General features: G+C 45.2%; 1 protein-coding gene across 1 annotated transcript in view; it reads left to right on the forward strand.

Annotated features, from left to right (window-relative positions):
• The window catches only part of PTPRA (protein tyrosine phosphatase receptor type A), a 267066-nt gene extending 250600 nt beyond the window's left edge, over positions 1–16466 (forward strand). The window contains 5 exon segments of the mRNA XM_075066663.1: positions 1482–1616; positions 2154–2279; positions 2890–3041; positions 3690–3825; positions 4406–16466. Of these exon segments, the coding sequence (XP_074922764.1) occupies positions 1482–1616; positions 2154–2279; positions 2890–3041; positions 3690–3825; positions 4406–4480 (624 nt within the window). The 3' untranslated portion in view covers positions 4481–16466.
• Positions 16467–16827: the final 361 nt, after the last annotated feature.

A 16827-nucleotide genomic window follows, 5' to 3' on the forward strand; every position in this document is an offset into this window, starting at 1 on the left:
GACCTGGGTAGGTCCACAGGAAGTGAGAGGATGCCAGTTTGATTCCTCCAAGCCCCCTGTACAGTCCATTCCACATCCGCCTGCAGCCTTCCTCAAGTCTGCAGGAGCCAGGCTCTCTTCCTACCACTGCTGGGACTGACTGAGCGAGTCAGGACCACAGACCCTGCCCCCCATTCCTGTCAACCTCTATATACCTCAGTCTTCCCCCACCTGCAAAATGAGGACAGGCACACCTGCCTCACAATGAGGCTGGGCGGCTCAGTGAGGGTTTGTCAGGCACTTAGAGATCCACAGGTGGAAGGTACATGAGAAATAGGACCATTGTGTGGTGCAGAAAGCTGGATGTGATGAGTCATAGCTGAAAAGTGGGCCTGGGAAGGTGGAATGCATTGGAATTAAAGCTACTTTGAGCTAAAAATCAAGGCTCCCCAGGAAGGGAGAATGTTTTGACTGTCTAAGTAATGGCCTGTAGTGTGAGTCCTCACCATGGAGCATGACTGAGGCAGCAACTTATGAGGCATAACAAAGCTGATAGAGCAGAGATGAGTGATGGCAGAGCAAGAGTTGCTGCCATCTTGACTTTTTACATTTGGATAATGGGACGAAAGGGCAGCCTCCAAATATGTCAGGGGTGTAGGTGCCAGAAGGGGAAAGCAGTTACTTATGTGATAAGCCAGAGTGGTGGGGTTATGTGATAATAGGGGAGATTGGAATGTGGTGTATTACCCTGTGGAACAAACAGTCTCCCTGTGGTGGAAGCCTCATCACCTGGGACATTTAAAACAGGTCTGCACCCCCTGTCTGACCCTGCACTGACAGGGAGAGTATAAAGGGCCATTTCTGTCTCTAACTCTTGTGATTCTATCTGCTGTGAAAATGATTTTAAAAAAAAACAAAAAACCATGCGCTACACAGCAGAAGATCTTCATCAAGTAATTTGTACAAGAAGTTGTTCAAACATCCAACTTCTGAATGAAAAGGAAATGGGATCATAGAAGTTAGAGATGAAAAAGGTTTGTTGCAGCACTGATCCCCTTCCCTGCCTGTGCAGAAGACAGCCAAGTGCACAAGCCTTGGGCAAACAAGGACCAAGTTTTTCAATTGGCACAAGAAAGGGATTTCAGGTTCTGGTTGGTCTGGGGAGAGAAATGGGAGACTCTGAGCTTTGGTGCGGTTTCCTCCTGAAACCAAGCCAAACACATTGGTTTCATATGAGCTGTGCTGTGGAGCCTGTGATAGACCCGCAGAACTCTCCCAATGAGTTCCCACCCAGTTCCTCGGTCTAGTGGCCACTGTCACCAGCCCAGCACACTTCTTGTCCATTTGTGAATGAACTTTTCAAAGTGGCTGTGAGGGAGCTCATTGCAGCATAGCTCTGTGTCAGGTAACAGCTGCTGCTGCTGCAGATGCTGACAGCACTGGGGTGATATCCAGTCTGCATGCAGTTCTGTCGCCCCAACAACCCTGGCTTGAAATTGCAGGGTTATCGCCAGAAGGACTCGTACATCGCTAGCCAGGGCCCTCTCCAGCACACAATAGAGGATTTCTGGAGGATGATCTGGGAGTGGAAATCTTGCTCTATAGTTATGTTAACAGAGCTGGAAGAGAGAGGCCAGGTAAGTGCCTGGGATTAACTAATCCTGCAGCTGGTGAGAAAGCAACATCATTATGACTCCATCACTGGTGGGAAAATCAGTGCAAGACCCTACAGCCTCTTGACGGCCCTATTACTTGTTCCCAACACATCCCAAATTATGTAACTATTTAACCCTCATGCACCCAACCTTCTCTGGAGAACCTTGTGCTGCAGCCCGACGTCTAGTTTTACCCCCAAAGAATCCACATGCTTATAGACACAGTATAAATTTCAGACGTGAAGGGATGGGACAAGGACCCAAGACATTCTGTTCCCAAAACACCTCTTGAGCTAAACGGCCACTCACTAGTTACTGTCTGCACACTGGCCAATGGAGAGCAACATCACTCGTGCACAAACCTAGAGAGCAGCTCCTAATTCCCCTCTAAACCTCTGATCCCATGACTGGCCTACTGATGCCTCCTCATAACAGACCCCTCAGGCCAGGATGGGGAGGAGGGGATTTCATGCTGCCACATGGAGGTTTCTCACCTTGTCACCTCTCATGCTTTCTCAGGAGAAATGTGCCCAGTACTGGCCTTCTGATGGCTCTGTGTCCTATGGAGACATCACCATGGAGCTGAAAAAAGAGGAGGAATGTGAGAGCTACACAGTGCGGGACCTGCTAGTAACGAACACCAGGGTAGGAGTCTCTCTTCCTCACCATGGAAGGCAGCTCTGGGATCTCTGGGCATTTGCTGTAGTTAATCCCTGGTTCTGTCTATAGGTGCCGTGCTTCCCCTTGCTCCTGCGGCCCTGTCCCAAATGTGATTCTGCCCCTTTCCCCTGGCCCCTCCTCAGCTTCACGCCCTTCCACAATTGCCCCAAAATGACACTTCCACTGTCAGTTCCCTCCCTCTTCATCCCACTCCCTGCACACTGGTGTCCTCTCCCCTTCCTTGTTGTTAACCTCTCCTCTCCCACTGACTTCAGGTCATGCCTCCCCCACTGCAGGGCTCCCTTCCCCCACCAGAAACTGTTATCCACTCCCTGCCCCCCACCTCTCTCCTCTGCTGGTTCCTTCCCGGGCCACCCAAACTCTCCCTGGTTTCCAGTTCCCAACTTTGTCCCCCAGGGCACCCCTCCACCGACCAACTCCCTGGCACACTGCCACTGGTCCTTTTGGGCATCTGCTTCTGATCATTCTCTTCTAACCTTTCTTCTCAAGCCCGTGCAACAGTCTGTTTCCAGCTATGCACCTGAACTTAGGTTGGTCCAGTGGAGTGAAGTTGTCATTGTTTTTCTCCTGCAAGGAAAACAAGAGCCGGCAGATTCGACAGTTCCATTTCCATGGCTGGCCGGAAGTTGGAATCCCTAGTGATGGGAAAGGAATGATCAATATCATTGCAGCTGTGCAGAAACAGCAGCAGCAGTCTGGGAACCATCCAATCACTGTGCACTGCAGGTACAGCCCTGTCAGGGCAAGGGACAGACACAGCTGGCCTAGGGCAAGCATTGCTCTGGTCTTGGGTAACTGTGATAGATCTGCAAGCCAGTGAAAGGGACTGGGCTGGTGACTGACATCCTCAGCCCACTGATCAGGGGCGGCACAGACAGCTGTGGTGCAAGCTTCGCTCATGCTGTCCCAGCCAATGTGCCTCAACTTGGAGCTGGAAGGGTCTAGGTGTAATTCTGTCACCAGGCCCCATTCAGTCCTTGGCATCTCTTTCTCCTTGGCAGGGACAGTTGAGTTGGGGGGCGGGGGTTGATGTGAAGAAATTGAGAATTGGTCTGAGACCATTCAGCTCGTTATATGGTATCCAGACCCTCTTCACCATCTGACTAGCTCTTTGACCTCCTAATTCTGGCCAGACATGAGCTGGTGCCCAGGACAGGAGGGAACAATGGATAGTTAGTCAGATGGGATGCTTCACATGAAACAACTGTCTATAAATGGTGGTTAAACTAAAAGCACAAAGGAGACTATTCAAGATGTTCCCATTCCCCAGTGTTTCCTTCCCACTGCCTGAGTTGGAGCATCCATGCAGCCAAATGAATGTGCTTTGTACTGATGTTCACTTTCTGTGTGCTCTTCTGTTTATCTCTTTGCCAGTGCCGGGGCAGGAAGAACAGGAACCTTCTGTGCACTGAGCACTGTCCTAGAAAGGGTTAAAGCTGAGGGGATTCTTGATGTCTTTCAGACAGTGAAGAGTTTAAGATTACAGAGGCCGCATATGGTGCAGACACTGGTAGGCATGAGTTACTGCGTTTTCACTACCTAGCTCTCTTCATGCCTTAACAGATCTCAGCTGAGATGTGCCTGAAAATTTTCCTTCCTTGCAACCAAGTTTTTTGAGTGGAAATTTCCCTAGTTAAAATAATCCTAATGGTAGGGAGAAGGAGGATCCGCTCCCCTCCCACCTTCCTCCTAACAACCTGAGTTCTACAGGGAGGGAGAACTGTGCTAGGAATAAGGAGACCTGATTCTGTTTCAGACACTACCACTGACTTTTTTTCACCATGGGAAGTTACTTACAGACGGAAGTGCCAAACGTCCGTAGCTTCTGCTGAGCTGTGGATGCTCAGCACCTTTGAAAATCAGGCCACTAGCCTCTTCATGACTCAGGTTTGCCCATCTGTACGATGGCAGTAATGGTGCTTCACCCTTCTCTTGTAAAGTACTCTGAGATATGCGGTTGAAATTGTTTTGATACAAGACAGGAAGGGACCACTATGATTATCTAGCCTGACCCCTTCATAACACAGGCCATATGTGAAAAGTACCTTTCCTCATCTAATGCTTTGCTTTTCCTCTCCCAAACACTGCAGGAACAGTACGAATTCTGCTACAAGGTGGTGCAGGAATACATTGACGCCTTCTCAGACTACGCCAACTTCAAGTGAAAAAACAAAACAAAAAGAAACAAATGACAGAAGAGTTGCCTTCTTTAATATTTTGTAATATTCTGTTTGTTAATATACCCCCCAAAATATGTGTATATATCTTAACTGTTTTAGAGATTGGTACCATAGGCTTCATATTAGCTGGAGATTTTATATGTAGCAAAAAGTGTTAGCGCGGATACTGTTGGCTTTTTTTTTTCCAATGTTTTATTGGGGAATTAAATAGCGTGATGTTTGGATTAATATTGTCAATCCATCTCTCTGCTGGAGAGTTGATATAGGCTGTTGTTTTGTTTGTAAATCTTTTTTTTTTTTCTTTCCCTGAGGGAGTAAAGCCTTTTTAAAAATAATAGTATTCTGGATCTCATCTAAAAGCACAAGCTTTTCCGAACCTGTGAGGAAATGGTTTCACATTTTCCTGCTGTTGTGCTCTGAAAAGAAAGAAAGGAAGAAAGAAAAAAAAGCTTATTCTGTATATATCCTAGTTTTTGTATAAAAAGAGAAAAAGCAAAAGTTTCTTTCTCCAGGACTAAATAAGTCTGTGTCACCAACTGAAAATGGTAAATAGACTTTAAATGGCAGCAACAGTTGAGATTTCAACCAGAAAAAAAGGATTTTTGCTCCCTAAAGGAAACTTCCCGGTATGTGTGCCAGATTTCAGATTGGTTTTATCTGCCTCTCAGTCACAGCCTTGTCTGGCACTTATTGGCAGGCAGCATGGTAGGTCGTTTAGATGTCTAGCTGAACTGCATGTGCAGTCAGGTACGTGGATGGCCTTACCTGCTCTTGCAATTAAGAAAGGCCATTGAAATCTTCTGGCTCTCTGTCCATCTGTGTTCATTAGTGAACAGTAGCAGCTTTGTTGTTGTTAATATTAAGATTCATTTTCTCTCTCTCTCTGAAGGCAAAGCCAAATGTTTCACTCTAGCCTTGTGTACTCTGGGAGTTTCAGTCATTGGTGTCCAGCAAGTGGTGTAGCTTCACCAGCACAGATGCTTTGTATAGACAGGCAAAGCCTCTAAAAGTCACTGTTTGTACCTCTGCCTGAAACTGGGGTTAAGCTACACTTGTGCAAATCATGGTTTCTTGCAGCTTTGCCTGTCTGTGTGGGGAGTGTGCACTGGCACAGCTCCACCAATGGCTGCAGCTGGGGCAAATCCCCAGTGTAGACAGGGGCTTGGACTGTATTCTGTCATGAGAGCCGTGTTTACTTCATGCTTGTCTTACAACTGCCAAGGGTGTTTGTTGCTCCATGTCAGTTATGGGTTGGCCAACCCAGTTTCCTTTATGCTTGGAGGCAGGAGTGCCATGTGCCTGCTAGCTGTCAACATATCAGAGCCTCCATGGCCAAAAAATGTGTTTAATTTTACTCCTTTTCATTTCTGTGGTCAGAAGGAATGAGGGAAAGAGAGTGAGGAGGGGCCCTCCTTTCAGTAGGTCTCTTCTAGGTGCTGGTGCCATGGTTTGGAGAGAAGATGTGGCACCATAACAATCCAAACTTCAGCCAGCCATTGATTGTCCCTCAGACATCAAGTGCGATCAGTTCCCCTGGTACATCTCTTCCTTCCCTCCACACCCTATGAATGAACCTTTAGCAGCTCCTGGGCTAGACTTTCCTCTCATATTAGTATAACTACAATGGGAGCCGAGGATTTACACAGAAGTCATTCTGGTGGGAGTAAGGTCAGAATCAGGCCTGGTGGGGGGTTCTGCCAAGGATAGTATAGGTCCACGGGCCCAATTCTGTATTTCCTTAGCACTGAAGTTAAAATTAAAATAGAGGAGTTGATCCTTGTAGCATTCAGAGAGGCAGCACTACTAATAAAAGACACTGGGAAAAGGTCTCTGGTATCATCCCTAAATAAAGATCCTGTTTGTCTGAGTTAATTGTGGAAGATCAGGTGTCTTCTCAGCCCTCCTGTGGAGGAGTTCACACACTCCTCTCCATTCAGGTTAGTTGTGCAAGGGAAAAATATCAAAAAATCAGGTTCTTTTAGAGGAGGGTTCTTTTGTTTGGGGGAGGGGTTTTATTTTTACTTTCTACACTGAATGTGATACTGTTGTAAGTGCCAACTGAACAGGCTTGGGGCTCCATCCTCCAAGAGTGTAGGCTTGCTCTAGCTAAATACACATAGAAGTAGTCTGTCTCCCCCACCTCTCTCACATGGAATACCCCACCAGTTTGCCTCAGTCCTTATCTGAAGAGATCGTTTCTGAGGGTAAGAGGAGTTTTCAGTCTCCAGGGCTTGTTCACATTGGTCTCTCTCTACAGAGACTGCCTGCAAAGGCCTCGATTTTGCACTCTGATCCACACAGTTGGACCCTTATGCCCATGCAGTCTCCTGCAGGTCAGTAGGGCTCTGCATGGCCCTGCCCTAGGAAAGCATGTAAGCCAGCACACACAAACACTGTCCCAGATGAGGATGCTTTCCTGTGTCACGGCCTGTACATACACAGGCCTGCCTGCAGGATCAGAGGCTAAAAGCTCCAGTTGGTGCCAAGAATGGTGACATGGATACCTGTCCTCTAGGAGCTAGTCTGAAACCAAGAAGACTTGTTGGTTTTTGATGGAAAGGAGGCACCAAGAATGTATCACACTTCACAGATAGTAAGAAAATAAATAGATCCATAAAGTTTAAGGTCAGAAGGGAATAGGCCATAGAATTTCACCCAGTGATTTTGGCATCAAGCGCACAGTAACTTGTAGCTAAGCTAGAGTCGATCTTCAAGAAAGACATTGAATGTTGGGCTAGACTTCAAGTGGTGGACACCACATCCCAGCCAGAGCAGAGATGATGGATAAAGCAAGGAGCCTATTCTCCTTTATAGCAACACTCACTCTTAACTGAAAACCATGGAAAATATTTCCCCTTTAAGGCTTGTTCTGCCCAGGCTAAGCCCTCCCACAGCCACATGACATTATTTGCAGTTTATGTAGCCTCCATCCTATAAATTTACATGTATGAGTAATTTTACTCAAATGAGTAAAGTTATTCACATACTTAAATGTTTGCAGGACCATGTGATGGTCTCCTAAAAGTTTTCAATTAACCTTCCTTTGAATATGAAATTTTATCCTGGGTTTTGTGGCTTTTATTGTAGACAAATCTTAAAACTTTTAAGACATCTTAAAACTTTTCTGCCCTTTTTAAAGGAAGGGTGTATGTAGCTTATTTCCTCCTTCTAAATGTGGCATTGGTTTGGCTCACTTGTTTGTTCTCTCTGGAAGAGAGTTCTGAAGTGTATCTGTCTTTAAATGCTAGATAGACCTTTTCTGCGTGTGTCTGAAGAAGAATTTTTTGAATGAATCCTGTTTTTGAGCTCCAAGATTGTGGTTGATGAGAGAAGAAAGCAGTTGAACTGTTCTTAAAGGAAGATGCAGTGTAATGTCGGACCTATTCTAATTTACAATGGAAGTTGAATTAAAACTTGATCTCAGGGGTCTAAAATATAGGAAGTAGCATGTACAATCAAAGCCCGCTCTCTGTAGTCAGACTGAGTAGGGCTGAGACAAAGCCATTGGAATGCATGACTAAACAGAAGACTTTCCCAGCTCCTGAATTAACCAATAGAATGCATCTTCCCTATGCATTCAAGTGCCAAGCCGATCCTCTGGGTCCTCAGCTGCAGCCGGGAAAGAATCAACACAACAGCAGCCCTGCTTGAGAGACACTAGCACCATTCACACTTGTTTTTTCGAAGGTACTTTTGCTATTTACAGTTTTATTTTAAGGCTTCTCAATGAGATGTTTACTAACAAATACCAGTGATAGATTCTCAACAGGGGCTATGGTGTGGATTCCCTTGGAATTCGAATAGCCATGTACCTGCCGGGGGGGGCCAGTCTAGCTAATCGAATTATGTTCCTGTAGGGAGCTCCTTATATCCTGGCCGCCTCTAGTCTAGTCTGTGTAGAGCCTTATACTGCCCTCTTCACTGTAGTATCAGAGTACATTCCAGTGGCTCATTAAGCTGTGTGACTGACATCTGCCACATGAGCGTTGTTCCTTTCTCTGTCCTCTCTAGAGTTCAGCAATGCCAGTTCGACGCATGGTTTTATTTCAGCAGGGATATTGCCTGCATAAAAGGGGCTTGGTTTCCCCCAATAAGGAGCCTGCTTTCTACCACCTCCCATCAGTGGGCGAGTCACGTTGGAGTTGTAGCCAAAGAAATGGAGCCTCATTCAGCAAGGCTGATATTTGGGTTTTACTTTGTACTGGACCCAGGTGCCCTCTGCTTCAAGATCTGAGGAAGTCCTGTCCTGGAATGTAAGCACATATTGTCTCCTTTACCTTGGTGAGAAGAGGGGCCAGTAGGATCCTTGTCTAGGGGCCAGGCATGGTGCTTCCACACTATCAGACTCCTCTCTGCCTGCACTCTGAGGAAGCCCTCCCAATAGCCTGGTGACCTTCACCAAGGGAGAAGAGAGCCCACCACCGGCAGTGAATGCTGGCTCAGCACTGAATGTTACAGCACATTCCTACATGCTGTGGAACCCCACCACCGTCAGCACCTAAGAGGAACAGTCCCTGTCAGCATGGCTTTGGTGGAGCTGTACTACATGGGGTCCCAGAGCCCAGGAAGAGGCACTGGTCTTGCAGCAGGTCCCCCAAGATCTGTAAGGCTCGGGGGCTGAATCTCTTGCTTCTCTCATCAAGGGAAATCTTTCCTCTGGTGGAAGAACAGGAGGGAAACTCTAGAAGGGGATTGAGAACTTTACATTTTAGAACATAACAGCCATACTAGGTAAGACCAAAGGTCCATCTAGCCCAGTCTCCTGTCTTCCGACAGTTGCCAATGCCAGGTGCCCCAGAGAGAATGAACAGAACAGGCAATCATGAAGTGATCCATCCCCTGTTGCCCATTCCCAGCTTCTGTCAAACAGAGGCTAGGGACACCATCCCTGCCTATCCTGGCTAATAGCCACAGATAGACCTATCCTCCATGAATATATCTAGTTCTTTTTTGAATCCTGTTATAGTCTTGGCCTTCACAACATCCTCTGGCAAGGAGTTCCACAGGTTGACTGTGCATTGTGTGAAAAAATACTTTCATTTGTTTTAAATCTGCTGCCTATTAATTTCATTGTGACCCCCAGTTCTTGTGTTATGAGAAGGAGTAAACAACACTTCCTTACTTTCTTCACACCTGTCTTGATTTTCTAGACCTCTATCATATCCTTCTTAGTCATCTCTTTTCAAGCTGAAAAGTCCCAGTCTTATTAATCTCGCCTCAAACGGCAGCCATTCCATGCCTCTAGTCATTTTTGTTGTCCTTTTCTGAACCTTTTCCAAGTCCAATATATCTTTTTTGAGATGGGGCGACCACATCTGCACGCAGTATTCAAGATGTGGGTGTACCATGGGTTTATATAGAGGCAATATGATATTATCTATCCGTTTCTTAATGATTTCCAATATTCTGTTTGCTTTTTTGACTACCACTGCACATTGCGTGGATGTTTTCAGGGAACTATCCACAATGACTCCAAGATCTTTCTTGAGTGGTAACAGCTAATGTAGACCCTATTATTTTATATTCATAGCTGGGATTGTGTTTTCCAATGTGTTACTTTATCAACACTGAATTTCATCTGCCATTTTGTTGCCCAGTCACCCAGTTTTGAGAAATCCTTTTGTAGCTCTTTGTAGTCTGTTTGGGACTTAACTATCTTGAGTAGTTTTGTATCATTTGCAAATTTTGCCACCTCACCTTTTACCCCTTTTTCCAGATCATTTCTGAATATGTTGAATAGGACTGGGCCCAGTACAGACCCCTGGGGGACACCACTATTTATCTCTCTCCATTCTGAAAACTGACCGTTTATTCCTACCCTTTGTTCCCTATCTTGTAACCAGTTACCAATCTGTGAAAGGACCTTCTCTCTTATCCCATCACTGCTTACTTTGCTTAAGAGCCTTGGGTGAGGGACCTTGTCAAAGGCTTTCTGAAAATCTAATTACACTAGAACTACTGGATCCCCCTTGCCCATGTGCTTGTTGACCCCCTCAGAGAATTCTAGTAGATTAGTGAAGCATGATTTCCCTTTACAAAAACCATGTTGACTCTTCCCCAACAAATTACGTTCATCTATGTATCTGACAATTCTGTTCTTTACTATAGTTTCAACCAGTTTGCCTGGTTCTGAAGTCAGGGTTACCGGCCTGAAATTGCAGGGTCACTGCTGGAGCCCTTTTTAAAAATGGGCGTTACATTAGCTATCCTCCACTGATTTGGTATAGAAGCTGATTTAAATGATAGGTTACAGGTGACAGTTAGTAGTCCTGCAGTTTCACATTTGAGTTCCTTCAGAACTCTTGGGTGAATATCATCTGGTCCTGGTTACTGTTTAGTTATCAGTGTGTCCACAAACCTCCTCTAATGACACCTCAGTCTGGGACAGTTCCTCAGATTTGTCACCTAAAAAGAATGGCTCAGGTTTGGGAATCTCCCTCACATCCTCAACTGTGAAGGCCGATGCAAAGAATTCATTTAGTTTCTCTGCAATGGCCTTATCCTTGAGTGCTCCTTTAGCATCACGATTGTCCAGTGGCCCCATTGGTGGTTTAGCAGGCTTCTTTCTTCTGATGTATTTAAATTTTTTTTTTGCTATTACATTTTGAGTCTTTGGCTAACTGTTCTTCTCATTCTTTTTTGGCCTTCCTAATTATATTTTTACACTTCATTTGCCAGAGTGTATGCTCCTTTCTTTTTGCCTCTCACTGCTTCTTTTACTTTGTTGTTTAGCCATGGTGACACTCTTTTTTGGTTATATTACTATGTTTTTTCATTTGGCATATACATTTAAGTTGAGCCTCTGTCATGGTGTCTTTAAAAAGTTTCCATGCAGCTTACAGGGATTTTACTTTTGGCGCTGTACCTTTTAATTTCTGTTTAAATAACCTCATTTTTGTGTAGTCCCCCTTTCTGAAATTAAATGCTACAGTGTTGGGCCTGTGGTGTTTTCCCTGCCACAGGGATGTTAAATTTAATTATATTATGGTCACTATTACCAAACGGTCCAGCTATAGTCACCTCTTGGACCTGATCCTGTAGATTGCCCAGTGGGGATGGTCTGGGCCAATGTTCATGATGTATGTGTGCATGCATGTCAGTAAAACATAGATGTTTATTTAGGACAATAATAATTGATAGAAGAAGCTAGGTTGGCTTAGTGTATTTAACATGCACTATATTCATATTAATGACCCAACTGCTTGTGTCATAGAGTGGAATGTAGGCTCACAAAATTTGCAGATGACATGTAGCTGAAGGGGTTGCAAGCACTTTGTAGAGACAGAATTAGAATTCAGAACAACTTGACAAATAAGAGAATTGGCTGAAATCAACAAGATGAAATTGAGTAACAACTTCCTTTAAAATCCAAAGTCTGAAAGCTGACATGCATTGTAGATACAAATAGCCATAGGCAATCCAGCTTGACGTAAGCGTTGGTGAAATCTATCATAGGGTGTGCATGTGAGGGAAGTGGGAGAATATTATATGCCAAAGGAGGGTTTAACTACACACGAACCCAATATAAATCCTGCATTCTTACTGGAGGGGGTCTTATAAAGTGTCCTTCAAGGTTGTTTTTTTTAGACAGCTATGTCTATAAGGCTAAATCTGTTGGTGTCTTTTTGTGGCTGAGAAGTTAAGTCCCTATTGCAGAAGGCCTGTGTAAAAGTATGGGGAACTGAGTGTAGCTTTTTACTGTTCAGATATCACATTTGATTGTTTAATACCCAGGATTGGTTAGAGAGAGAGGACTGAGAGATCTCCAAGGGCTCGGAAATATCCCTTACCTTTTATGATATGGTTTGTATGTGTCTATCCCCCCAACTGTATTTGCAAAGAGACCATTTTCCTTAGCTACAGAATTTCATCTGGAAAACCTGTCTTTGGGGCCAAATTTTGCAGTCACTTCCTGCACAGAATTCCTGTTGAAGTTGATAGGAGTCCACTATGCATTAGGCCTCAAGTCCTGCAAACACACTTAACATTACTGTTGTGAGTAGTCCCACTGGAATCAATGGAACTACTTGCATATATAAAGCTAATTGTGTGTATAAGCGTTTGCAGGATTAGGGCCGTAGTTGTCTACCAAATTAGTAGGCTATACGTGAATTCTGAAAGGATTTCCCAATTCTTCTATAGATACGGCAGTGAAAATGTTAAATGTTAACTTCACTGCTTTGTGGAGTAAATTGAGTGGACTGTCTGCTGGAATATCATGACCTCTGTCTCTGAAGAGCAGCGTACTGGGTATTGCTGAGAGATGCTATCAAGTCTTTCCAAATAATTTGTGGATTTACTGCTATGCTGAAGCTAAAAAATGGCCATGGTGTAGTGTTGTCAGTAAGTCTGTGACACAGCTATGTCGATATGTGTGTATCCATGAGAGCTGATCCGCACAAGTGTTCTGTAGTATTTGTGTAGATAGCAGTATGTTTAACTAACATGACTTAGCTCTTTGTAAACAAGGATAGTCAAAATTAAAAGGCTCACACTCCATCCCTCTTGCTATTTGGGTTGAGATCCAATGAGTCCTTAGGGCCCTCTTCAAAAACAGCGAACATCTATGAACCCAGCACATTATTTACCTTACCCTTGGAGCCTGGTCCTGCAGTCCTTACTCAAGCAAAGCTTCCATTGACACCACTAGGAAATCAGCCTGAGCAAGGACTTAATGGTGGACCCTTTAGACTGGCATTTTCAAAGGAGCTAAGGGAGTTAAGTGCCCAAATCCTATTGAATTTCAGTGGGATGGATGCCTAAATCTATTAGGCCCCTTTGAATATCTCAGCCTCAGAGTAGGATTTGGCAGCCATTGCTTTGTGCAATTCAATCCCCTAGCATATGCATCTCACCAAGTACCTTGGACCTCCTCGGTGTGGAGAGTCCGTGGGCATGTTGGGGGTCACTGGAGTGCGTGATAGGCAGTAAGAATCCAGCCCATAATGTTGCAGCTTATTGGCCCTGTCTAGAGCAGAGCCCTTTTTTTTTTTTTTTTTTTTTCTGGTGCAGACTTACATACTGATTTTGTGACAGCAAATGCACTATTAAATACCCTTGGGGGAAATTCTTGTCTCCAGGTGCTGCAGTTCCTATATGACTGACCCAGTTTTATCTGTCCACCAAGCTCACCAAGGCCTTCTGTGCCATAGTGCCCTTCAAAACTCCCCCAAGAAATGCACAGACCATGTCATGGCCAAATCATTTGCCAAACTTGGTGGTTTTCTAATTAATTCATTAGTTGAATTAGAACAGTGTAAACTAAGGTTAAATCAGTAAAAGAGACACATTTCTGGGGCATGATTCAGCTGCCATTGAAGGCAATAGGCAAGTTGTCACTGATGTCAGGAATGGGCCCATTGTGAAGATAGCCATATGCCCTCACCTCACAGCACGAATCTCTGCCAGAGGTCCTAGAATGTGACTTAGCTGCTGCTGTGGCGGTGGCTTTTTTAATGTACTCGACACACACAGCCTTCCCAGTAAGCACCAGTTGGGCACAGACTAGTTCCAGCAGGGAGAGTAACTCCCTGAAAGTCCTCACTCAGACGTGCCCACACATGCTCCTTACCGAGGCTACAGATCATCAGTGTGTGCGCCCAGGGAGATGTCTGAATTCCCTGTAGGTGGAAAGTACCTGCCATGTTTTTGTTAAAGTTATGAACAGTTGGCATCTTGGAATCACTTGAACTGGAAGAACTGTATTTTCTCTCCCCCCAGGACAGTTATGTTGGTGGGGTTATGCTCACATCTGCCATCCCGTGAGACTTCTCAGGATAGGAACTTTGATGGGAGTTTAAAACACAGTGGGCCTGATTGTGATCTCATGTAGCCCTGTCTTACGCTGGCAACGCTCCAATGGGTCTGATTCTTCTCTCGCTGCCAGCAGTTTCATACTGGTACAACTCCATTGGCTGCTGTGGAGTACTCCTGATTTACACCGCTGTAGCTGATCATCAAGAACTATCTGAATCCCAAACGCCTTCTTTCTAAGGAGCAAATTGTAATCACTGAATTGTCACACGATGGCAGTGAGGGTAACTGTGCAGACTGAAAAGCCCTGCTCCTGGTAACACCAATGGGAGCAGATTGGGGCCATTTGTCTCCCAATGATATTTAGATCAAACATGCCCAGTTTGCAAGCCAAAATATGATGATTTTTTCACCCAGCGTACACCCAGTGGGATCTGAAAGTCAAGCTGGATTCTTCTGGCCTCTGTCAGCATCTCCAGGTCTCTCTCATCCTGCAGTGGAGACTTAGCTGAACACCTTAGCTGTTGTATCAGTGGAACAGAATCCAGTTTGCCCTTTGAAAGCTCTGTGTAACCAACAGGAGACACAGACTGGATGTGATTCTGAAGACAAAAAGGACTATTGTTCATGGGGCCATCTGCCTCTTGAAAGGTGCTAAGCACCCTTTAACTCCTGCTGAAGCTGGTGTGAGTTGTGGGTGCTCAGCAAGTCCCAGGATCGGGCCCTCGTATCAGTGCCATATTTCGTCAATGGCCCTGAGTCTCCATTCACATGAGCTTAATGTTGACCTCATTGAGGTTATTCCTGATTTAAAGTAGTGTAAACAAGTGAAGAACCGAGCCTATTGACCTCCCCCTAGCCAAGCCGCCTTAGCTTTCTTACACTGGGGTCCTGCACATACTCTTCCATGTCCCTGCCTCTTCGGAAATGCCAGAACTACCAGTAACAAGAAACCTTATGCTAAATCTCTCCCAGCTTGTAAATCCATCGACTTCAGCAGAGTTTCTCCAAGTAATGGCACCATTGCAAAAGCAGGCCAACCCTTTTCTCCCAGCTGTTCCTTTCTGTAGCTGTAGTAACGTTTTATGCCGCCTTCATTTTGAATCATATTTTTTACAGGAAGTTTTAATTTTTTTAATCTTGTATTTATTTTGTTGGAACATTTCTGAAAATGCTTTTTCTGTAGACATCCATTCCCTCCCTCTAAGACACCGTTACAACCCGGATTGCTTCTCTGTCAGCGTGTGTGTGTTGGGGAGGGGGGGTAGATTTTACATTCAAATGATGAAACATGAGGGCTCCATTGAAAAAAACTGTGATGCTTCAAACACCCTAGAGCCTCATTCTTCAAGGGAGAGGAGGGGAGAAAAAATAGCTTCCCAGTGGCCAGCAGCTTAACTGCTCAAGAGGTTCAGACACAGCTGAAAATGGAGGAGAGGCTGTTCTCTAACTTATACCAGGTCTATACTGGTTTGTCCTCACTGACTTCAGTGGAGTTACTCCTGATTTGCACCAGAGTAGGTGAGGTCAAAATATGACACAAGGAGTCACCTCTGCCATTCCAGAGTGGCTCAACAAGGGGCCCACGTGGCCCTGCTGTGTGTCACGTGGAGGGAGTGTTTCTCTGGCCCCATGCAATTCTGCTGCACAGAGACCTTCCTGACACTGGCAGATCTCCCAAGGCTGGATGTGCATTTGCCCTGGGGAATATAATGCCCCCTTGTTTTGGCTGCACCAACCATAGCACTTTGCCCAAAGCCAGTCACATGGGAGACGAGAGGGGTGCGTCCTGACCTGGGGGAGGCAGGGCTCTTTCCATGAGTCATGCTTTCTAAAGTTAGACAGTTGGGCACTATTGGCACGTGACTCTGAGTAAAGCTTTAGATTGGCACTAAAATGAGCTCCTTGTCGGAGATCATCCCCTCGCAGTGACATGGACCAATGCGACCTTGACAAGTGACCTTTCTTATCCCTTTGGTGCAGTTTCATTATTTGCCTTTTGCAAGATGTGCTCTCTCCAGCCTGGGAGTGGAGATTTGCTTCTGCAGCACCTGGAGATGTGGTTTCTAGTGATTTCACAAGTGTACAGCCTCCATTAATCCTAACATCAGTAACTGCTATTAACTTTGTAAATAAACTTTGACCAAAATCCTAAATTTTGGGACATTGGCCAAGTTGTAAGTTACACTCTTAAATAAATGTGCTCATTCCAAAAACATGATGGTGTTTGACTTCCTGAACGCTATGATGCATTCCTGGACATGATGGTGTTTGACTTCCTGAACGCTATGATGCATTCCTGGACACACGTGCATGTGAGTGAGTTGGGCAGGGATTCCTGGGATGTTCCCAGTATGGAAGAGAGGGTTGCAGTAAGAAAAGGCTGGAGAAACCCTGCCAATGTCAAAAGCTTCAGCATAAGAAGAGTATCAGCTGGCTTCCCCTTGGCTGGCTGGATCAACGAGGCTCAGTACTGGGGAGCCCTGGTGAAGGACATAAATTCACACCGTGTAGAGGTCAAGCATAGGAGTTTGTTACACACAGCGCTGGCGGAGTGTCATCTTGCTTATTAGGCTCAG

Source organism: Chelonoidis abingdonii, chromosome 5, assembly GCF_003597395.2.
Source record: "Chelonoidis abingdonii isolate Lonesome George chromosome 5, CheloAbing_2.0, whole genome shotgun sequence".
NCBI classification, from domain to species: Eukaryota; Metazoa; Chordata; order Testudines; family Testudinidae; genus Chelonoidis; species Chelonoidis abingdonii.